General features: G+C 45.8%; 1 protein-coding gene across 1 annotated transcript in view; it reads right to left on the bottom strand.

Annotated features, from left to right (window-relative positions):
- The window catches only part of LOC129822503 (dynein heavy chain domain-containing protein 1), a 47797-nt gene extending 25938 nt beyond the window's left edge, over positions 1-21859 (bottom strand). The window contains exons 1-26 of the mRNA XM_055880820.1: positions 21327-21859; positions 21011-21199; positions 20686-20889; positions 20367-20477; positions 19948-20104; positions 19505-19756; positions 19151-19294; positions 18788-18962; positions 18415-18650; positions 18042-18285; positions 17652-17809; positions 17408-17533; positions 16964-17240; positions 16719-16876; positions 12808-13006; positions 12156-12247; positions 11808-12036; positions 11503-11628; positions 11185-11282; positions 7768-11080; positions 7488-7617; positions 7191-7383; positions 5832-6114; positions 3743-5576; positions 543-781; positions 117-306 (exon numbers count right to left, since the gene is read on the bottom strand). Coding sequence (XP_055736795.1) covers positions 117-306; positions 543-781; positions 3743-5576; positions 5832-6114; positions 7191-7383; positions 7488-7617; positions 7768-11080; positions 11185-11282; positions 11503-11628; positions 11808-12036; positions 12156-12247; positions 12808-13006; positions 16719-16876; positions 16964-17240; positions 17408-17533; positions 17652-17809; positions 18042-18285; positions 18415-18650; positions 18788-18962; positions 19151-19294; positions 19505-19756; positions 19948-20104; positions 20367-20477; positions 20686-20889; positions 21011-21199; positions 21327-21736 — 9767 coding nt within the window. The 5' untranslated portion in view covers positions 21737-21859. The remainder of the gene's footprint in view (positions 1-116; positions 307-542; positions 782-3742; positions 5577-5831; positions 6115-7190; positions 7384-7487; positions 7618-7767; positions 11081-11184; positions 11283-11502; positions 11629-11807; positions 12037-12155; positions 12248-12807; positions 13007-16718; positions 16877-16963; positions 17241-17407; positions 17534-17651; positions 17810-18041; positions 18286-18414; positions 18651-18787; positions 18963-19150; positions 19295-19504; positions 19757-19947; positions 20105-20366; positions 20478-20685; positions 20890-21010; positions 21200-21326) is intronic.
- Positions 21860-24152: the final 2293 nt, after the last annotated feature.

The following is a 24152-nucleotide window of genomic DNA, read 5'->3' as shown; positions in this document are numbered from 1 at the left end:
GTCCCTGGTTGTGTACTGAATGGCACCTTATTCCATATATAGTGCACTAATATGTGAGCTCTGGTCAAAAGTTGTGCAGTATGTATCTTGGGACACAAGCCATAAGTCCTCCTCACCTGTTAGCCTGGCCCCGGCCCTGTTCACAGAGGTGGCTGCAGAGGTGGAAGAAGTGAGCGATCAGCTCCAAAAATGTCTGGGGGCTGAAAGGCTGGAGGTCCGGGTGGAGGATGGAGGCATATTTACAGGCAGACTGGTGGATCCCTGCCATGGCCTCAGAAATACTGCCCACTAAGCCATCTCTGTCCACTACGGAAGGTACATAATAGCAACATTAGATAATACAAATTAATAAAGAATGTATACATTTAACAGAGACATGATGTAAATGTTATGTTGGAAATACATCATGGATCATTCTCAAATGGCATCCTATTCCCACCATTGGGCTCTGGTCAAAAATAGTGCACTATGAACCCTGATCAAAGGTAGTGCACTATATAGGGAATAGGATGACATTTGGGACAAACCCAAGATAAACCAACCTTTGCTTTCTGTGTCGGGTATCTTCAGGCTCTCTCTGAGGCGACAAAAGGCTGCCTCAACAAGGGACTGGGTGGACCAAGGCTGATATACCTCCACACAGCAGCAGAGGCTGAGAGCCTTGGTCATGTGTGCCACTGCCAGGGTTACTGAGGCGTTCTCAGGAGACATTTCACTGGTGTCTGGGGAGAAGGGCAGCAGCAGGAACACATGCACATTCCTCTGGGTCTGTCTGAAATACCTGCATCAAAAAGCACATAATGGTCTTTCAAATAATGACATTTAAGAAAGGGAATTAATTTTACACACATTAAAAAATGTCACATTTTTGTAGATATGTGCATCTTTCCTTACAAGTACGATATGCATCTAGATACATGGGCTCCAATACAATACTTTTAGTTTGAAACGATTCAGTGCGATTCGATTTGATTAGTGGTACAAATCGGTGCGATTCTGTTCGATTCAATATTATTCAATATTACTAACAATTGTTGCATGAACATTCATTTTCCATTCTAAATTAATATTTGATACTGATGGTGCTCAGGGGCCGGATTCAGAAAACATTACTTAAGAAAAAACTTAAGGTTTTTGTAAATCCGCGCAGGAGCTGAGCTGGATCTGTCTGAGCTGACTCCTCTGAGCTAAAGTGCCCTGTGTGTCTGTGTGTGTGTGTTTGTTTAACTATACTTGTGGGGACCACAAATAAACCCCCAATTTTTTTTTCATAAATAAAAGGTTAGGTTTAGGGAAAATTGGATTTTGAATGGGAATCAATTGTGTCCCCACAAGATTAGTATTAGTAAAAAAGTTATATATAAAAAATAATTGTGAACTGGTGACTCGCAATGTTTTAATAGTTTTTTATTACTGATGCATGCTTCATCTGGATCGGTTTGGGCTCCCGCGGACCGATGCACTCACATCTTAAACATTTGAATCGGAAGCGATATGCATCGGTGAATCATTACATCCCTACATTTTTTTTAATTGATCAAACTCTCTTATCCAGAGTGATTTACAGTTAGAGTATAGTAAGTAACTATACTACCAGTCAGAAGTTTTAGAACACCTACTCATTAAAGGGCTTTTCTTTATTTGTACTATTGTCTATATTGTAGAATAATAGTGAAGACATCAAAACTATGAAATAACACATATGGAATCATGTGGTAAGCAAAAAAAGTGTGAAACAAAATATATTTTATATTCAAAGTAGCCACCCTTTGCCTTGACAGCTTTGCACACGCTTGGCATTCTCTCAACCAGCTTCATGAGGTAGTCACCTGGAATGCATTTCAATTAACAGGTGTGCCTTCTTAAAAGTTAATTTGTGAAATTTCTTTCCTTCTTAATACGTTTGAGCCAATCAGTTGTGTTGTGACGAGGTGGGGGGGTATACAGACCATGAACATATTATGGCAAGAACAGCTGAAATAAGCAAAGACAAATGACAGTCCATCATTACTTTAAGACATGAAGGTCAGTGAATTCGGAAAATTTCTTCAAGTGCAGTCGCAAAAACCATGGAAGACCCAGAGTTACCTCTGCTGCAGAGAATAAGTTCATTAGAGTTACCAGCCTCAGAAATTGCAGCCAAAATAAATGCTTCACAGAGTTCAAGTAACAGACACATCTCAACATCAACTGTTCAGAGGAGACTGTGTGAATCAAGCCTTCAGAATTTCTGCAAAGAACCCACTACTAAAGGGCACCGATAAGAAGAGACTTGCTTGGGCCAAGAAACATGAATAATGTACATTAGACCGGTGGAAATTTGTCCTTTGGTCTGGAGTCCATATTGGAGATTTTTGGTTCCAAACGCTGTGTATTTTTGAGATGTGATGTTGCTGAATGGATGATCCCCTCATGTGTATTTCCCACCGTAAAGCATGGAGGAGGAGGTGTTATGGAGTGGGGGTGCTTTGCTGGTGACACTGTCTGTGATTTATTTATAATTCAAGGCACACTTAACCAGCATGGCTGCCACAACATTCTGCTGCAAAGCGCTATCCCATCTTGTTTGGGCTTACACGGAACCCGAACCGGCTGCGTGCATGTGCCATCGTGCGCTATCGTGCATACATTTATTTTGTCCCCCTACACCAAACATGATCACGAGACACAGGTTAAAATATCAAAACAAACTCTGAACTAATGACATTAATTTGGGGACAGGTCGAAAAGCATTAAACATGTATGGCAATTTAGCTAGTTAGCTTACACTTGCTAGCCAATTTGTCCTATTTAGCTAGCTTGCTGTTGCTAGCTAATTTGTCCTGGGAAATAAACATTGAGTTGTTATTTTACCTGAAATGCACAAGGTCCTCTACTCCGACAATTAATCCACACATAAAACGGCCAACCGAAATGTTTCTAGTCATCTCTCCTCCTTCCAGGCTTTTTCATCTTTGAACTTATATGGTGATCGCATCTAAACCTTCATAGTATTACCATGACGACCGGCAAAACAGTTCGTCTTTCAATCACCCACGTGGATATAACCAATGAGGAGATGGCACGTGGGTACCTGCTTCTATAAACCAATGAAGAGACGGGAGAGGCAGGACTTTCAGCGCGATCTGCGTCAGAAATAGAAAGGAGTTCTATTTTAGCCCTTGGCATCGCAGACGCTCATGGCGCGCGCAAGTAGTGTGGGTGCAATAATTGAATAACATGGATTTCTACATTTATTTTGCGACGCTCGCGCATGCAACGTATCCGGTCTGGTCAGCATGTGAGTCTAAGTATCATTTGTTTTCCAACAGGACAATGACCCAACACAACTCCAGGCTGTGTAAGGGCTATTTTACCAAGAAGGAGAGTGATGGAGTGCTGCATCAGATGACCTGGCCTCCACAATCCCCCAACCTCAACCCAATTGAGATGGTTTGGGATGAGTTGGACCGCAGAGTGAAGGAAAAGCAGCCAACAATTGCTTAGCATATGTGGGAATTCCTTCAAGACTGTTGAAAAAGCATTCCAGGTGAAGCTGGTTGAGAGAATACCAAGAGTGTGCAAAGCTGTCATCAAGGCAAAGGGTGGCTAATTGAAGAATCTCAAATATAAAATACATTTAGATTTGTTTAACACTTTTTTGGTTACTACATGATTCCATATGTGTTATTTCATAGTTGTGATGTCTTCACTATTAGTAGTGTATACAGAAAGTAATTTGTAGAAACACCTATTTTCTTACTTCTCAAGGGTCTGGTCATCTCGTAGGCGATTGCGTGAGTTCTTGATGAGAGCGTTGATTCTCAGCACCAGATTCTTCAGCTCCTCGTCAGAGTAGAGCCCTGGGAAGGTCCCGTCAGCCATCACCACTATCAGTTCATCTCTGGCGGCTTGACTGGTCTCCTCGTGGACAAGTATCACCACATTGCCACCGTGCACGCCTGCCTGGCCACCTGCCTCCCGCAGCATCTCACGCAACTGACTCTCATTCCCAGGATGCACCTCTATCAACTGATAGCCAGTGAGATAGGCAGCTAAACGCACTGTGGTCTTTCGGCCTGTGCCTCTCACAGCCCCAAACAGAGCCCCATGCCCGCCAGGTATGAGCAGAGCCCTGAGGACGTGCACCAGCTGACATACCCTCTGCCTGTGCACAGTGTAACTAGAGGTGCTCCTGTAGTTATCATCAAACTCCTCTTCTTCCTCCTCCTCTTTGCTTTTGACTGTGAAAGCCAGCTGCTGAACTAGTAACCCCAGGTCTCTTTCCAGGTAGGCAGAGTTGCGTTTGAAATTGTGCTGCTGAGACATGGAAGGGAGCGGCTCCAATAGCTCTACGCTAAAGACAACATGTTGAATAGTAGTCTCCATGTCCTGCAGGAGTTGTAAAGGCACAAGGGACCTGGCTGGGCTGGGCTCAGTCTGTGGGGTCTGTTCACACAGCTTATGGCTCCTCTTCCAGTCTGACTGATTGACTGGTTTACGTCCTTTTGGAGGAGAGGGATCCAGTGCTTGATGTGAGCTTGATATGAGCTGTGTCGGTTGAAAAAGAGACACATCTTTCTTGAGGGGTTTCTTCACATGCTTTTTCTTGACATTTTCTTGTTCTGGGGGGTAGATCTCACCAAATAAATCATCCTCACTACTGCCCCATGAGCTGGAGTCTGAGCTACTCACCCTGTCAGAAAACTCTGCTTGCTCCTGCTGTTCTGTGTGTGTTTCAGCCTTCATAGGCAATGGGGACTTGGCAGGCTGCTTTGGAGTGGATGGTCGCTGATGGCTTGACTTCTGGTAGTCTGTTGGTGTAGGAGGGGGTATATGTGTGCTAGGCCTAGTTGATGCAGCACATGGGGTGTCCTCTGCTCTGGCAGTCTGGGGTTTAACTGTCATCCTGCTGCTGTAGTGTCTCTCTGACACCTTAGCCATCAGTGACACCAGCGCTTGGCCCTCATCCTCTGAGCACAGCCGGTCTCCAAATGTGCGCAGACACTCATGCATCCACAGACGAGCTATGTTGAGCATGTTGGCTGCAGGGCCCAGTGTGGCTGGAGCAAAGCAAGGAAGGGCAGAGGAAGAGTGAAGAACCCTGAGGCTAATCTTCTTCTGGAGTGATTGTCTGTTAGAGTTGCGCGGTGCCCATAAGCATATTCCCTGAAACACCTTCTGCAGGTCATGCATGGAGAAGAGGAAGTGTGGCCTGTGGACGTTGGGTTGGAACTGCTCACACACGGCATAATACAGGTCTAAGGTTGCAGTGATGATACATCGTGCCATATCCATGTACCTGGGCATGCATGGGAACTCTTTGAGCCAGTTCTGTAGCTGTGGAGAGTGGATGGAGAATAAAACATCTACAGACAAGCTGGGCAGCACCAAGATGGAGAAGTGACGGGAGAGGCGGGAGGAGATCCGATTGCAATCTGATCGGTTGCCCACTCCTGATGTGCGGCAGGTACCCAAGTAGCTGATAGCTCCGGAACTAAACAGCTTGAAATGATAACCATCTGAAGTTAGAACGCCGCCCCGAGAAATGCACTGCCGCAGTGTCTCCAGAGCCATGGACGTCTTTCCAAAAGCATCTACAGTAAAGAGAAGAGCATAGTTTGGGTTACCATTAGATTTATCTTTGATAATGAAAAATATCCACAAAAACAAATCTTCAAAAATCATTCAAAAATATGTGCCCCAGGTAAAAAGTAGCAAAAGTAGCGCACAATATAGGGAGTAGGATTCCATTTTGGATGCAAACTAGATTTATCTTTAAATTAAATTTAGAAAAATATTCACAAATTAAAAAATACTCATTCACAAACGCAGGGTTCCTACTAACTCACCACAGGGAGCTTCATGGAGGTCATCCACAAACAGGAGCAGTCCAGGCTGTTTGATCATAGTACCCATGGTTCCTAGCCGGGTCTTCTGGCAACCCATGCTCTCCAGCACGTTGCGCAGGTCAGTGGATCTCAGGCGTGGGCTGGCAGGCAGGCGGATGTGTGCCCTGTCTTGACTTAATAGAGAATGACACAGCATGGTCTTCCCTGAGCCTGCCTCTCCTACCAGCATCGCTGGCTGTTTGGCCTCCAACATCAGGTCCAGCAGGTAGGCATATTTCTCATACTGAGTGAATAAGGACAGCATGGATGTATATGAAAAAAGACATTGTATTCATATCAAACTCAGGGAATGGAACCGGTTAAGGGAATAGAACCGACAACTGGAAAATAATGACATTTTTCGAGGAACAGAATCAAAACCGGGAAAGAAAGTGATCTATACTGTTCTGGAACAGAAGCATTATTTTAAAAGCATGGGAACCGGTTAATTACGTTATTTTACGTTCCGGGGATTTTTTTCCTATTCACACAAAAAACACAACAAAGTTCCTATGCAAAGCCTTCACTCTTATTCCAGTGTCTGCCTGCCTGCCTGCCAGATGATAATTTTAGCCACTATGTGTGCGTGTAGGCTATCTGCCCCTCCCCTTCTGAAGCGTAGTCTACTAGCCTACTACTGACGTTACAAGCTTGATACAGAAATTAGGATGAGAGATTTTTAATTAGAGAAGAATGGATTAACTTTTTCAATGCTATTAAAGGACGCTATAGTTATCATGTTTCACAGTGGATTTATTAACTACAAAAAGGTAAGATGTGTTTTTATTTAAATTCTGGTGGCACTCTGCACACACAAGCTTGTTAGCTAGTTAGCTAGTTTTGGTCCAACGTTAAAACAACTCTCTGAAGTTCAAAGACATTAAATGTTCCTTCATAGAAGCTGGTCCTCCGTAGTCATAATTCTGTGGGCCTAATTCAGATAATGCATGTCATAACAACAAGATGCCCAGCGCTTCAAAGCAAGCCTCCTCCTCCACCCTCTCTCACTTTCTCCTCACCGGCAAAATTTAAATTGCATCTCGCGCCCTATACTTGTCTGTTGAATGCATGCAAATAGCTATAGCTTTTGCCCGCTCCATTGCAAGCTGCTCTATCCGAAGTGATTAGTGAAGTAATTTAATGTCGAGTTAAATGTAAAAAAAAAAATATTTCTGAGGTTTAAAAAGGAACAGAAAGAAAGTGGAACATAATGTTCTGTTCAGAACGAAACAATTACAAAATAATTTTGGTTCCAACCCCTAGATACAATAAAATCAGTAAAACCACACATTTTGACAGTTGGAAGATTGGGGGGCTAACCTGGGGGACAGTTGTGTAGACCATCTGTGGGCTCTTGCTCCTGGAACAGTTGATGGGGTTGCTAGTGTCTCCCATCATCCCCTCACTCAGGTTAAAAAAGTGTTCAAAGACCATCCCCTCAGAGGGAACCTCCACTCTGTACCGGCTCTCAAATAGCGCCTCACGAGCTAGCAGGTCAAACTGGGGCCAGTGTCTGAAATATAGAAATCATATTTTGTATTATCAAGCCCTGTACAGTTGTGAGATTATAAGACTTGACTGAAAATAAAACAGAATAACAGTGTTAATAACAGTGACCTGGGATGCAGGTGTCCGCCAAAGCCCCAGATATAAGCCACTAGAAAGAGGTTCCTGGCTTGAATCTCTTGCTGAGTTGAAGGGATCAGGGCATCTGTGCATGTCGGGTGAGCTCCAACTGGGTTAATTTCTTACAGCATTAGGAGAGAGGCAACTAGCTGTTAATATGTGGCAAAAATAAACTAAGAAATCATAATATGAACATGCACTGTACAGTTTATGGTTATTTGTACTCTGATCATTTATATTCATGAACATAGTATGCTGCTATTTACAACACCTCTTTTGTCTGTCATCCTTGGTGTAGCTTTTAACCCCCGTCCTTTCCCAAACTGCTCCAGGAGGGCATGTAGAATCCTAATGAATGAATTCACTTCTTGCAGTCCGTAAGTGATGCCTTTACTGAATTTACTGGATCCATCTCCCTCGCTGTGCATGACAGGTGTGAGGGCCTTGTGCCTAAGGAAAGTGAGTGTGCTGGAGAAAAGGTCCTCAGCCAAACGGTTCCACATCTTCAGGGTCCCCTGATCCAGACTGTGCTCTCTGTAGAGAGCGTCCATTTCGACCTTCCACACAGCCTTCCACAGGTCCTTCCCAGAGAGATACACCAGGTTGCAGCGGGTCACTGCAGAAGGGGCTGCATCTCCCAGGTCTGTGAACTCTGCCAATAGTTTCAGCTCCTCATGGGATGGCCGAACCTTCTCTCCTGAGGAGAGGCACAGGAAGGGATCGTCAGGATTGCAGAGGGTGCTGAAGGAGTCCAACCAACCAGGCTGCCCCAGCGGCTCTCCATCCATCACCAGCCACTTCCCCTTCCTCGTCTGACCCCCCTTCTTCTTTTTAGAGGTGGTGGTGGTTGACAAGTCATGCCGCTCTGAGTCTCTCAGTACTTTTGTAAAAGCACCATCCCACCAGGACCCCTGCTGTTCATAGCAGCCCCCAAAGAGCTCCTCGTGGGACAAAGCATTGGGGAATAAGACCACGGTGTCAACAGAGCTCCAGTTTGAAGTAGAGGACTGGTAATCAGTTTCCATACCATCTCCTTGACAGGTGAGATCCTCATCAAATTCGGCCTCCTCTGCCCTAGCTGCAAGTCTACGCAGTGCTCCGGCCAGGACACGGTAGCAGGTTGTCTTTCCACTCCCAGCAGGGCCAACCAGAAGAACTGCTCTGGAGAGCTTCATAGCCTGATGGAGGGTGAGTGCATTGCGCAGCACTTTGGTATCAGCATGGAACCCCGTTTGTTGCAGCTCCTCTGTAACTGCTGTCTTCAAAATGTTCTGTTCCCCTTCCTCCTCAATGTACTGTTGGAGAATAGGGTGGGAACGCGCCACTGGAAAGATCTCTTCAAATATGGTGCGGAACTGTGAGGCTTTCTTCTGCTCAAAGATAGCCGATAGTAGGACTGACAAAACACTGTAGACAACAGCCTGCTCCTCCAACACAGCTTGCATGAGGGCAGCAGACTGGTTGGCACGCTTGTAGTGGGTAGACTGGGGACATTTGTCTCCTCCCTCTGTCTCAGGGGGTTTGAGGATCCCATCCAGAGGAAGCCTAGGAGCGTCAGGTTCCTCCCTCAACACTTTCTCCATATGCACATCCAGCCGGCTGTTGCTGCGGAGATGTGTCCCAGAGGCAGCAATGACATTTCTGAGAAGAACCATCCAGGATGTCTGCTCACCACTGACAGAATCAGGGAGACAAAGAGAGTCTTTGGCCAGGCTAAAGAGGGAGATCAGCCGTCGACTTATAGACACAGCATCTGAGAAGCCCAGGGAGACTAGCATGACCTCTGTGATGATCCTGTAGTCAGGGTGGGCCAACGAAATGGGCCTGGTCGCCACTCGCAGATTCTCTGGGACCTCTGTTGTGTATCCTCGTGATGAAATGATTACACAGCCATAGCTCAGTTTGGCAAATATGTTTTTCCCAGAAAAAGACATCTGGCACTCAAGCTCATTTGACTTTCTGCACTCTTTCCAAATGTCGCCATGGCTGCCTCTTGGTGAAACTGTACCATCTCCGTTTGGGTAGGAGAAACTAGATAAAGGCTTGGTGTGGGTCTCAAAGCCTTTCTGCTGAGTATTTCTCTGCAGGATGGACAGGGATTGGTGAATGTCTGAAAGATGCTGCCCTAGTTGGGAAAGTGCTCCCTGGGTCATCAGGTCTACACAGTCCAGCACCAGCCAGGCCCCGGTCTGAAGGGCCCCAAACAGCATCTGCTGGACGACAGAGGGACTCGTATTGACACAACACTGTAAGGAGATGACCTGACGTCCCAGTGCTCTTCCTAACTGAACCACAGTCTTCCTCTTTCCAGACATGCAAGGTCCACTTACAAAGCCACACCTGTAGCTGGTCAGAGCCAAGAGGATACCCAGTATTGCTCTATCTGTGGAGGGGGTGTTTACTAATATCCAGTGCTCTGGGCCAAGGTATTCGTAACCATAGGGCAGCTGGGTGCCCAAGATTTCAACATAGCACAAATCATGGTGTCCCTCTTGTGTTGTTGACTCATTCTGAGTGTCTGTAATCAGATGGTACTTCATCAAACTCTGCCACTCAAAAGACGACTCGAGGTCACACTTTACCTCCATGAGCCTAGATAACTGTTGCGAGTGGTTCATGGTGAGTAACACCAGAGCATGCAGCACTGTCACCATGCGCTGGGTGGTCATTGATTTGTCAATATCACCCGTGATGCCGTCTTGTATGGCTTGGCACAAGCTCTGGAGTTTGGAAGCATTTTGTGCCTTGATGCGGGGCCACTTGACCGGAATTGAGGCCTTGTAAGCCTTCCGAACTTCACTGCACCATAAAGCCTCTTCAGCCACTAACAGGCATTGCAGTGGGTAGTCAGAGAATATACTCCACATAGAAGGCAAATCGTTCACTCCTTTTGCTTCTTTACCCTCTTCCTTTCTGAGGAAGCTTGATGGGCTGGTGTAGCGAAACGGATCAGGTGACGGGGAGTCCCCAACTTTCTTCTCCCATTCCGGGTCCGGTTCCAACCGCTCCAACTGTTGTCGTGCCACAGCACACTGCTTCATGAGCTGCATCATGGCCTGTTGAAGCTGCAGCTCCAGGAGACATAGCCACACCAGGGGGTTGAGGTTTGGCTCCAGAGGGCAGAGGAAGGGCACGTGCTCCCTGAAACTACCATACACCCCCCGTATACACATCTGGGTGTCAGAGAGATCCAAGCCACTGCTCAGATCTGTCACATCAGAGGGCATGTCAGTTTTGCTGTCCACCTCCAGCCAGCGCACCCCTCGAAAACACTTACGCACCAGAGGGAGCAGAGCAGAGGGTGTGGGGTGCAGAGAGAGGAGTTTGATCACCTCCCCATCGCTCAGGAAGCAGAGGCGAGGGAACTCCCTGCGGGGTGAGCCCAGGAGGTACAGCAGCTGGTTGGAGATACCCTCCATGGTGGACAGACCCTCTATGAGGAGAACACGGAGGCTGTGTCCATGTAAGCAGCAAGTCAACTCTGTTGTCTTCCTGAGCCGCACTATGTTCAGCACGTGGGGGTCCCTTAGTGTAGTTTGGATAATCTCCTTGAAGGTCTTATCCACAGGAAGGAACTTGTTCAACTGTGGACAAAGACAACTTTATCATTTAGTTATCCTGCATCACCCTCCAAAACAATCTATAATTGTGGCAGTTGTGGCAGAGGCATAAGAGACCCTGAACTCACCAGTTCTGCCTTCTGAACACTGACTGTTGTCTCGTAGAACATTTTGCTAAGGAAGACCCACTTCTGCTGGTACCTTTCAAAGAAATCAAGCAGTTCCTCTACATATTGCAAGTAGAGGAACATATGGAAGTAATCACAGTTGATAAAAAGTAGTATAAAGACGTCACAATAGGAGGACATTGTTGAAAACAGTATGGTCTTGAAAACAGTCATATTTAAGTGAAGAAAGATCTATCTACCCAAGCTTTTTGATCACTATGGGTCTGGTCAAAAGTAGTGCACTTTGCCATTTTGGGGGTGTAGCCTAGTTTACATTACCCAGTTCTTGCAACAGCTGCACCCAGTGTTCCACCTCCGGCCTGAACTCAGCAACGTGAGGAGAGAGCAGCATGTTGGACAGAGTCATTACACTGTCCTGTGTCTGAGCCAGGAGTGTCTCCAGACCTACAGTAAGAAATCAATACAACTTTACTTACTACTTTTAACAGCAACAATGACAACATGTTAAACATATCTGAACCAAAGGAGATTTAAATTAGAAAATATAATATAAAAAGGTAGTCTCAGAAATTTTACTTATTATTAACACAAAAAAACACTCCTTTCTCCCCGTTCAATCTCACCAATGATGGTGAAGGTGCCACTGTCACGAGAGTGCTGTTTGGGGGTTTGGTAGTTTGAGACCAGGCCATTAGTGGGCTTCTTTCTCCGTGTGGCACCAAGCTGTGGTTTATCTTCCTGCCACACAGTAACAATGAACTTGGCCAGTCGGAACAGTGCCCCCTCCCAGCGTCTCTGAAGCTTCCTGAAGGCCTGCTCCATGTCCGCCTCTGCCTTAGCCTCCTGGCAAATCTGGCAAAGTCCCACAGAGAGAGTTAAGTTACCCTGAGTAAGTCTGCATCCCAAATGGCACCCTATTCCCTATATAGTGCCCTTCTTTTGAATGTGCTAAATGGATTTTCTGTTCTCACCTTGCTGATTTTATTCTGGTGCTCTCTCAGCTTCTTGGACATCAGGTCAGCTACAGTGAGGTTCCACTCTGGTGCATAAAGTAACCCCATACCTAGAAGAGGAGACAGGAGTGTGGTATGTATCATGGACTCATGTAAATCATGTTGCAAAGATGATTGCTATTCAAATAACCAGTCATGGCTGTGTCTCAAATAGCACCAGTTTTGACCAGAGCCTTTAGGGCTTTGGTCAAAAGTAATGCGCTACACTGAATGTACACTAGAAGGTGTTGAAAAAGCGTTCCACAGGGATGCTGACCCATATTGACTCAGTGAGGTTTTTCAAATTCAGGAACTCTGTTGAGCTTCTGACTTATTCTTGAAAGTTACTTTTGAAAAGTTACTCTTGAAAGTACAATTTCGACATTGGGTAGTTTATCAGTAGTTTTCCTCTTGTCATGTCAGTCATTTCAGACCTTAGAGAGCTATTGATAACTTGCCAGCAATGTCCAGTTGATCAACTAGCCCATGTCTGGTAATGTTTAGCTAGATTGTTTTGTCCATTGATTTTGTTATAATGTTTGAGTCACTCATATCACAACTGCGAGGTCCCATGGGTCCCGAGGTGTGGATTTGTTACTACACCACACTACTACAGAAGCACTGGTCTAACCTTTGAAGATGTTCCTCCAGTGTTTGTGTTTGAGTGTGGGGCTGCTGAGTTTGGCCAGCACAGGGAGCTGCTGGTTGAAACGCTCAAGGATCTCCAGGGTCTCCTGCAGCACAGCATCTCGGGAAGGGATGGTCCTGGCCAGGGATACTGCCTGCTGCAGCCACTCATCCACCTTCTCCTGGGCTCTCGACACAACAAACTGACACCAAACATTTATATTTTTACATTTTTGTCATTTAGCAGATGCTCTTATTCAGATCTAATAACAGTCAGTGCATTCAGCTAAGTTTAGTAGGAAAAAACTAACACATATCACAATTCTTGCAAGTAGACTCACATTAACATCAAATCAACAGTAGGTGAAAAAAATATTAGTCTTTCCCATATCAGATTAAAATTACATTTTATTGGTCACATACACGTGTTTAGCAGATGTTATTGTGGGTGTAGCGAAATGCTTGTGTTTCTAGCTCCAACAGTGCAGTAATATCAAACACGTAATATCTAACAATTTCACAACAATACATGCAAAACTAAAGTGAAGGAATGGAATTAAGAATATATAAATATTTGGACGAGCAATGTCAGAGTGACATAGAGTAAGATACAGTAGAATAGAATACAGTATATGCATATGAGATGAGCAATGCAAAATGTGTAAACACTATTAAAGTGACTAGTGTTCCACTATTAAAGTGGCCAGTGATTGCAAGTCTGTTATGGCAGACTGCAGGGAGAGGTGAGGGGGGTGGTAATTGAGGAGAGATATCTTGCAGGTAGCTGGCTCCATCCCCAAGCCTTATATGGACTTCCTGCCCCAGCTAGGCAAGATGGGGATTGTTAAGCCAGAGATTGCTTGGGGATAAAGGAGGAAGCAGCCTGCACAACAGGGCAGAGGAGGAGCAAACCAAGCAAGGTACGAGCCGTATAATTACACATTGTGACATGGACTGTTGGATTAGGAAGTATAATACCCAGATTACATGACCAGCCATGTTGCCATGGAGATGCTATTGAGTGACACTGACCCTACAGAAACCCTGCCACGACATCTGTGTGGTATGGATATAGAGGAAGTTGAATGTCCAGAAGATGATATGAACAGCCTAGTTACCATCACGCCTCAAGGGACTTGACATGATATTGACTGACTCTGACATTAACAAAATCTCTGGCTGACTGTGTGTGTGAGGAGGAAGTAGAATGTTCAGATGGAGACAGCCATGTTGCTTTTGCCAACACCCAGGAAAGTCCAGAAAATGTGACATTGTGTGACAGACTTTCAAGAACCTGACAAACTGTCTGTTACAGAGATCCAGGATTGTGATAACATACATGAACTCAAGTCTTCGGGTGGTTGTTGTCCTTGATGATCTTTTTGGCCTTCCTGTGACATCGGGTGCTGTAGGTGTCCTGTAGGGCATGTAGTTTGCCCCCGGTGATGCGTTGGACAGACCGCACCACCCACTGGAGAGCCCTGCGGTTGCGGGCAGTGCAGTTGCCATTACCAGGCGGTGATACAGCCTGACAGGATGCTCTTAATTGTGCATCTGTAAAAGTTTGAGGGTTTAGTTGCCAAGCCAAATTTCTTCAGCCTACTACTGTTTTGTCATCTGCAAACTTGATGATTGAGTTGGAGGCATGCTTGGCCAGGCAGTCATGGGTGAACAGGGAGTGCAGGAGGGGGCTGAGCAGGCACCCTTGTGGGGCCCGAGTGTTGAGGATCAGTGAAGGGGAAGTGTTGTTTCCTACCTTCACCACCTGGGGGGGCAGCCCGTCAAGAAGTCCAGGACCCAGTTGCACAGGGCGGGGTTCAGACCCAGGGCCTCAAGCTTAATGATGATCTTGGAGGGTACTATGGTGTTGAATGCTGAGTAGTCAATGAACAGCATTCTTACATAGGTATTCTTCTTGTCCAGATGGGATAGGGCAGTGTGCAGTGTGATGGCAATTGCATCATCTGTCAATCTATTGAGGTGGTAAGAAAATTAAGGTGGGTATACGGTGTTAAGTAAGATAGAGGTGATATGATCCTTGACTAGTCTCTCAAAGCACTTCATGATGACAGAAGTGAGTGCTATGGGGCAATAGTAATTTAGTTCAGTTACCTTTGCTTTCTTGGGTACAGGAAAAATTGTGTCCATCTTGAAGCATGTGGGGACAGCAGACTGGGAAAGGGAGAGATTGAATATGTTCGTAAACACTCCAGCCAGCTGGTCTGTGCATGCTCTGAGGACACGGCTAGGGATGCCGTCTGGACCGGCAGCCTTGCAGGGTTAACACGATTAAATGTCTTACTCATGTCGGTCACAGAGAAGGAGAGCCCACAGTCCTTGGTAGTGAGCCATATCGGTGTTATCCTCAAAGCGGGTGAAGAAGGTGTTTAGCTTGTCCGAAAGCAAGACATCGGTGTCTGCGACGTGGCTGGTTTTCCCTCTGTAGTTCGTGATTGTCTGTATACCCTGCAACATACATCTCATGTCTAAGCTGTTGAATTACAACTCCACTGTCTCTATACTGATGTTTTGCCTGTTTGATTGCCTTACAAAGGAAATAACTACACTGTTTGTATTCTGCAATATTCCCAGTCACCTTGCAATGGATAAATGCTGTGGTTCGCACTTTCAGTTTTGCGCAAATGCTATCATCTATCCACGGTTTCTGGTTCGGGTAGGTTTTAAAAGTAACAGTGGGTACAACATCTCCTATACACTTCCTGTTTAACTTAGTCACCGTATCAGTGTATTCGTCAAATGTTATTCTTAGGCTATCCGGAACATATCCCAGTCAGCGTGATGAAAACAATCTTGAAGTGTGGATTCCGATTGGTCAGACCAGCGTTGAATAGTCCTTAGCATGAGTACTTCCTGTTTGAGTTTCTGCCTATAGGAAGGGAGGAGCAAAATGGAGTCATGATCAGATTTGCCGAAGGGAGGGCGGGGGAGGGCCTTGTAGGCATCCCAGAAGTTGGAGTAGCAGTAGTCGAGTGTTTTAGTAGCGCGAGTACTACAGTCAATGTGTTGATTGAACTTTGGTAGCGTTTTCCTCAAATTTGCTATGTTAAAAATCCCATGCTACAATTAAATGAGTCCCGAGGATATGTGGTTTCCATTTTGCATAAAGTCCAGTGAAGTTATTTGAGGGCCGTTGTGGTAACGGCTTGAGGGGGAATATACATAGCTGTGACTATAACCAAAGAGAATTCTCTTGGGAGGTAATATGGTCGGCATTTGATTGTGAGGTATTCTAGGTTGGGTGAACAAAAGGACTTGAGTTCATGTATGTTATCACAATCACACCATGAGTAGTTAATCATGAAACATACACCTCCGCCCTTCTTCCCAGAGAGATATTTATTCCTGTCTGCGCGATGAACTGAGAACCCAACTGGCTGGGCGGACTCATAGACAGTATATCCCGAGAGAGCCGTGTTTCCGTGAAACAGTATGCTACAATCCCTGATGTCTCTCTGGAAGGAAATCTTCGCCCTGAGCTCGTCAACTTTATTATCCAGGGACTGAACATTAGCGAGTAATATACTCGTAAGCAGTGGGTGGTGTGCACGCCTCCTGAGTCGGACTATAAGTCCACTCCGAATACCTCTTCTCCGCCAGCTGTGTTTTGGATCAGCCTCTGGAATCAGTTCAATTGCCGTAGGGGGGTACGAACAAAGGATCCGATTCGAGAGTCGTATTCCTGGTCATAATGCTGGTAATACTGGTGAGTTACAACCGACTCTGATATGCAAGAGCTCTTCCCGGCTGTATGTTATAAGAAATAACTAAATACTGCGAAGTTGCCTTGGGGCTAGAAGCACGGCTGCCCTATCTATCGGCGCCATTTTCTAATTCAATAAGCATACTAGGTTCCTGCTGTCACTTATTATTAGTATGTTGTTAATCAACCTAGACACTATTAGAATAGAGCATCCAGACAGACACCTTGCTGAAGAGCAGCAGCCTCCACTCTTGGATCTGGGAGGTGGATACAGTCATCAGCTCCCACAGTCCTTTGCGAGCTTCAATCTTCTGCTTGGCTGCTGTTACAAAAGTCAAATCCAGAGGGTTTCCTACAGAGGGAACACAGATAAGAGAGTGAGGAAGGAGCGATGTAAACACAAGGCAGGCACCATCCTTCAGTCCCTCTCTCATCTCACCTCTGAGACTTTTACTTGTCCTGCTGAGCTCTGTCAGGCGAGCAGAGACAGCATACACCTGTCTGCACATGATCTTGAGCTTGTTAAGCATCTGAGCAGCATTCTGAGTGGGGTCCAGATATGGTCCAGAGGTGGCTTTGGTCACCATCTCGTCCAGGTCGTGGGCCAGGGAGGAAAAGGTGTTGTCCAGGGTGTCAGCCATGGAGGGAAGACGCTGGCACACTTTATCTGCTCCCTGCTTCAGGAGAGGAACAAAAATGTCCCACAGGTCCAGCATCTAAATACGGGGGGAGGGGTGGATAAACACACATTTGGAAATGCACTGCGATATCTATGTGAATAAAGCAATAAAAACAACAATATCTGTAGGTAGCTCTTCTTGTGATGACTCAAAATAGGTACAAGGAAATGATTCAGACATATCAAAAGCTATGTGTTTAAAACCTGTTCCTCCAATAACAGCTCATCTGGTGTCATCTGTCTGTAGTTGGTTCGAACGGTTTCCTGGAGAGAGTGTAGGTACTCCAGTTGATGTTGCATGTCATCAGACATTTTCGCACAGCGTTTCACCTGAGGGAAGAAATCGAATGGGGTCGATAAAATATACAGTATTGATTAAAGGAAGCAAATAATGATTAGATGACTATGCACAGCAATAACTACAGAAAGGTGCATGTGTAGGCAATACCATGCTGGCATAGTGGGTGAAATCGTTGAAATCTGTGGGTTCGACCCTAAGACCTTCCACAGCTCTCTTCAGTTCTAATATCAAGTTCTCTGAGCGCAGCTTCAGCTCCTCATTCAACAGAGTCAACACATCCTCCTCTATGGAGTTCAACAGAGGCCCTGCGTGGAGAAACAAAACCACACATTCAGGATTCTTCCCAAATGGCACCCTATTCAGGGCACTAATTTGACTAGGGCCGATGTGCAGGGCCGCACAATCATAACAAGACTACAAAAGGTCCCCAGTCATACCAGTAAAACACTGTCACACACTCATACGCACATCACACACATGTAGTAACTAAGTTGGCCCAAAGTCACGCAGCATATGCAACCAAAAACACCAGCACACCTATCTTCTCCTGGATGTGGGAGCAGGTGACGATGAGCAGCTTGTTGGAGGTAGTGAGAGAGGGGGGCACTGTGCGCACCCTGTCAGTCCAGAAGCGCACCTTCTGAATGTGCTCATCGTAGTGTAAGGCAGGCATGCCCTTCATGGTCTCCAGAGAAGCTGGACTCCATTGGCTGGTAAACAGATGAATGTCAACCAACCAGGAGAGTCCCTCACACAGCTGCTGGATCTCAAGCCCAGCCTCCTGTGGGTCAAGGGAGAATCAACAAACAATCCATTATTCAGAAACCAAACATGATGAAAGGATAGCAAGTGCATCGTTGTAAAGCTTTTCAGGGATCCATTCAGATGAATGGCAAAGCCTGTGAATGACCTGTGTAATCCTGGCTTGCTCTCTCTGGACCTCCTTAGCCCCAGCGTTCAGGCTGAGCTGCCATTCCAGCTGTTTACTGGACAGGGGGTAGTACTGCCCTCTCAGCCTCTGGCCCTGGACCATCAGAGGGGTCAGCTTGGGCAGCACCAACCTGGGAGCTGATAGAACACAATGAGGCTCCCGCTTGGAGGAGAAGCTGCTGACACCAGTCGGCTCACTGTCCTTCTCCCCAAAAGCTGAGAACCATGCACATACAAACACAGGCGATGAGCGTAAGAAAATGTATATCTCTGCCTGTTTTTTGTTTTTGTGCTTCAACTTCTGTTTACCATGAATTAGACATTTTTCCTGGGTAAGCCCTGGACTGTAGTACAATTGGGAAGATAAGATAATCTCCTGTCCTGTTCAGCATTACCTGTGATACAATTAGTTCCACTGGTACAGGCCAGGCTCAGGTCAGGGCTTAGCTCCTGAGCAGCACTGATGAGGGAGGTGCTGGCAGACACACTCTCCTTGGCATCAAGACAGTAACTACAAGTGTCAAATACCTACAAGAGCAAAACCACATTAGTATGCAAGACTCGCTGGGACACACAACTGGGAATTCTGTGCTGAGTTAATCACAACCTTGACCTAATTGAATGTCTGCATCCCAAATGGCACCCTATTCCCTATATAGTGCACCACTTTTGACCAGAGCCCATCCTTCAGTGTGTGGTTAATTTAATGATCTCACCTGAAGGGCAGAGTTTGCGACTGACAGCAGTGCCCCTCGCAGCACCTCCTGGAACAAGTGCATGGGTGGGAACAGAGTCGGCTGACCGTCTGCTCCGAATATCAGCTCTGCTTGGAACAGACTCCCCTGCTGTGGCTGCACTCTCTATCGAGAATCATGGAATCAAAAATATCAATACCATTACCAGCAAACCTTTCATTAACATGATGATGCATGTCCCAAATGGCACCATATTCCCTACATGGTCCACTACTTGTACTATGGGCCCTAGTCAAAGGTAGTGCACTATATATGGAAAACGGTGCCATTTGGGATGCAACCATTGTGTTATTTCATGCTCTTCTTTCTCTTCACCTTCATGACGTTGTTGAGGAAAGAAGTGACCTCTCGGTGGGTGATTGTGACGATACCCTGCACGATCATCTGATCGGCCAGAGCGGCCATATTTCCCAGCTGCTGCAGGACGTTCTCTGCCCGGCCCAGCTCCTTCCTCAGGTCCCTCAGATGAGCCAGCTGGAGGTACAGGGGCTGGCTGCGCTGGTTAAGCTGGGAGCGTTCAACACATAACTGCAGCTCCTGGTGAGCCCCATAGCTGTCCTCCTGGACCTGGAAGAAAGTCTTTATTAATCTATATGAGATGGAAATGTGTCTTCTGCTGTACCCAACCCCTCTGATATCCACACACAAACACACATTAGAGAGAGGGATGGAGGCCAACAGGCCAAGCTCTTGGCTGTGTCAGGCCTAGCAGTCAATTTGCGTTCCTCTGTCTAAGGATAAGAATAGTAGTTACAAACCATGTTGAGGATGAGAGCACGATACTGCAAGAATATCTCAAGAAGCCTGCGGCACTCCTGGTTCTTTTTCATGAGGGCATTCTGGAAGTCCAGAAGGGTGTAGGTCTTGCAATCATCCTGTGGCAACCAGTGAACCCCTTTCAGTTCTTCAATCAGTCTGAAAACAGCAACAAAAAAGTATTTAACACTGTGTGCATTTCAACATCAATAAAAAAACCATTTCAATGTTAATCATGGACCAAAATGAACAATAAGGCCCCATGTGCATGTGACTGTAATGTTGATGTACAACACTAGTGTCTGCATCCCAAATGGCACCCTATTCCTATATAGTGCATTTATTTTGACCAGAGCCATGGGCCCTGGTCAAAAGTAGTGCACAAAATAGAGAATAGGATGTCATTTGTGATGCAGAATACCTTGAGAATTGAAAGAGAGCATCTCTGAACTGGGGTACAGCCATGAGTAGCAGGCCCTGCAGTACTTCACCCTTCCTCTGCAGAGTGATCTTACACACGCTTCTATGCCACCTGCGACACGCAACAGCAACATAAAGTTGAAAAAGAAAATAGTTTAAGTGAAGAGAGAGAATTGCAACTCGCCAAAAAAGTTACATGATACAATACATGTGGACAGTTAAGATGTGTTCCAAAGTCTGTCCCTTATGAGGTCTGGTCATAAGTAGTGCACTGTGTAGGGAGGGAATAGGGTGCCAAATGGAATGCCATCGTAGCCTACCTGATGAATGCCTTACGAAGTAAATAGTCTCTAAAAAATGGGATATCCTGCAAGGCTCTCCACAGTATGGCCTCCCGATGCCACTCTGACAGAGAAAGGAGCCCAGCACTGCATCCATCCTGCACATGCAGCACAGAGGAGGGGGAGAAGATGAAGTGCTCAGTGCCTGCTCTATTGGGAGGGACCACACGAAGGTCATACGGTCTACAAAAAAAAAGAAAACACATCCAATGAACAAATTGTATCTGCAAAATAGTGTGAACGCTACAGAAGCCTGGCAAAGCCACTGTTATTACACTATGGCCTTGGCTATGGTGTTCACTACCTGAATGGGCCATTGTTCACAGCTTGCAAGTGGAAAAACTGAAGCTTTCCCAGATGTCTTTTCTTTGCAAAGATTTCCACCACCTCTGTGCCAGTCAGAGGCTCTCTGTACTTGGCATCTTTTCTTTCTTCTGTCTCTTTGTCTTGATCAGCCATCTTTACCTGGGACACGTCTCCATGATCTGTAAAGCTGAATCAACAATGGACACAATATGTGCTATCTGAATGTGCTTTTTATTTTTTTGAAAGACCAATGTCACGTTTGAACACAATAGTGAAATGAAGCAGCAAACACACATGCTCACTGCTTAACCTACCTGTCCAGAGCAGATTCCTCAAATGACACCTGAGTAGCTTTGACAGGGATATCAGTCCCCAGCGCTGAAGCAATCAGACAAGGTCCCTCCATCCACAGTGACTCCCCCATGGCCAGCTCAGGACCCACCTCTGCCACGAGGTGAGGGAGCTCCACCATGGACAGAGGAGTGGGAGCAGGGGAGAGGTTTCCAGTGCTAAGGGCTCGACCTGGCTCGGGCTCATACATGAAGGCTGGTGAGGAGGCATGGTGCTCCCGAGACTCCAGTGGTGGTAGTGAGAGAACAGAGGCCACATTGGCTGCAGGGATAGAGTCATTTTTCCTCCCTCTGTGATCCAGGGAACCATCCCTTGGCCTTGCTATGCCTCTTGCACGGGTCCTGTGTTGACTATCTCTTTTTGGAGCAGGCATAATTGTAGGTTGTTTTGTATCATTCGTTCTGCCACAAAACTCCAAGCTTTAGCGACTATTTGCTGAGATCATCTTCATATTCCTCTGTTGAGCCCAACTCTGGAAAAATAAAAACTCCCAAGGATTCCTACCATAAATGAGGCAAAGAGCACAACCTCTCATTTAAAGGGATGACAGATTTTGCAGATAAAATATAGTTATGGCTAGAAACTTAGTCGTGGTCTCCATTATCTTTGACAGCTGAACTTTTTGGGGGGCAAGATAAGATATTAGAGAAGATACAAAAACTGTAAATACCTCTTGACAGCTTTGCTACCTGTTAGTTAGCTAGCGTTACCGTTAGCAATGATGACTCGAATGCAAAAAAATCCCTGCGTGTAAAAGTAGATTTTATGGGGGGAAAAGTTGGAAGGTAGCTAGCAATCTAAGATACCTTGTATATATATATAAGTGTACATTTAGATAGGAAAAGGGCTAACTAGCTTTATTAACTATCTAACTTTTCAAACGTTCTCACCTGTATCGTGAAATTGATCCACTGCAAAATATCAGCAGGTCTCGTTCCCATAGTTACATTGGACGCAACGTCAACGTTTATGGCCCATATTGTGGGATCTCGTATATTCCACAAGGGAGCGCTAGAAGATACAACATTAGTTATTGGAGAAACTTCCAGGAGTGTGACATTTTGTTTTTGTCCATACATGAATAAATGCTCATAATAGACACAGGAAAACCTGGCTCCCTGTAGAGGAAAGGCTGTGTAACCACGGCACCACAGCAGAACATGAGACAGAGCTGCATTTCCTGAGAAAAAGTAAATATATATATATATATAAAACAATTAGAGTGTTATTTCCACACATTTTCAAAGACCTCTCTGATGAGAATAGGCAACCCATCCTGTTGGGGGAGGATGTAGAGAGCTGTGGGTTGGCAGCGCACGACATTGCTGCTTGCAATAAGATGAGGGACAGTGTCTGACAGACCAACCAACCTGCACATGTCCTCTATGCTTATTGTTATTGTTCAATATATGTTTGACCCTTGATTATTGTTGTTACTGTTGTCCCATTGACAATATTGATTATTATTTTAATTATGTTAATATTATAAATCTCCAAAGTAAGCTTTGGCAATATGTACACTACCATTCAAAAGTTTGGTGTCCTTGTTTTTTAAAGAAAAGCAATTTTTTTGTCCAGAAAAATAACATAAAATTGATCAGAAATACAGTGTAGACCGTGTTAGTGTTGTAAATGACTATTGTAGCTGGAAAAGGCAGATTTTTTATGGAATATCTACATAGGCGTTGTGACGGCCCTGAATTTTTCTGAATGTCTCAGTGCTTCTCCTTCCAATAGGGCGCTTCCCCTTTAATTCCCAATTAAATAGCGCTTCTCCTTCCAATAGGGCGCTTCCCCTTTAATTCCCAATTAAATAGCCAGCATCAGCTGCGTAAAAGTGGGGTTGTGATGGAGACGTGAATGAGGTTCAGGTATGAAGAGTCGCTGCCGTTTTGTTGCGTTTAACAGTGTGCTTTGTAGCCTAATAGCAAGTTTACCCAGGATCAGATCCACTCTTTGCGTCCGTGGACTACACCTCTCCATTGTTCTTTGTGGCCTTTCTCCACTGGAGATCTGAAGGATTGTCTGACTGACCACAACCTTTTTGTGTACGGAATTGAATTTGTTTTGGTGTGATGTATACCGTGATGATTTATGTTGTAAGTGAGGACGTATTAAGATACGCTTTATAGTTGTGTGGTAAAATAATTGTTATTTTGATTGTATGTGTAACGGATGTGAAATGGCTAGCTAGTTAGCGGGTACGCGCTACTAGCGTTTCAATCAGTCACGTCACTTGCTCTGAAACCTAGAAGTAGTGTTGCACCTTGCTCTGCAAGGGCCGCGGCCTTTGTGGAGCGATGGGTAACGACCGTGCTTCGTGGGCGACCGTTGTTGATGTGTGCAGAGGGTCCCTGGTTCGCGCCCGTGTCGGGGTGAGGGGACGGTTTAAAGTTATACTGTTAAATTGGTGCCGTGGCCTTTGTGGCGCGATGGGTAACGATGCTTCGTGGGCGACCGTTGTTGATGTGTGCAGAAGGTCCCTGGTTCGTGCCCGTGTCGGGGCGAGGGGACGGTTTAAAGTTATACTGTTACATTGATGCTGTTGACCCGGATCACTGGTTGCTGCGGAAAAGGAGGAGGTTGAAAGGGGGGTGAGTGTAACGGATGTGAAATGGCTAGCTAGTTAGCGGGTACGCGCTAGTAGCATTTCAATCAGTTACGTCACTTGCTCTGAGACTTAAGTAGTGTTGCCCCTTGCTCTGCAAGGGCCGTGGCCTTTGTGGAGCGATGGGTAACGATGCTTCGTGGGCGACCGTCGTTGATGTGTGCAGAGGGTCCCTGGTTCG

This window comes from Salvelinus fontinalis, chromosome 24 (assembly GCF_029448725.1).
Source record: "Salvelinus fontinalis isolate EN_2023a chromosome 24, ASM2944872v1, whole genome shotgun sequence".
In the NCBI taxonomy this organism is placed as follows: Eukaryota; Metazoa; Chordata; class Actinopteri; order Salmoniformes; family Salmonidae; genus Salvelinus; species Salvelinus fontinalis.
The sequence above is the reverse complement of the archived record's forward strand: the minus strand, read 5'-3'. Positions and strand labels throughout refer to the sequence as shown.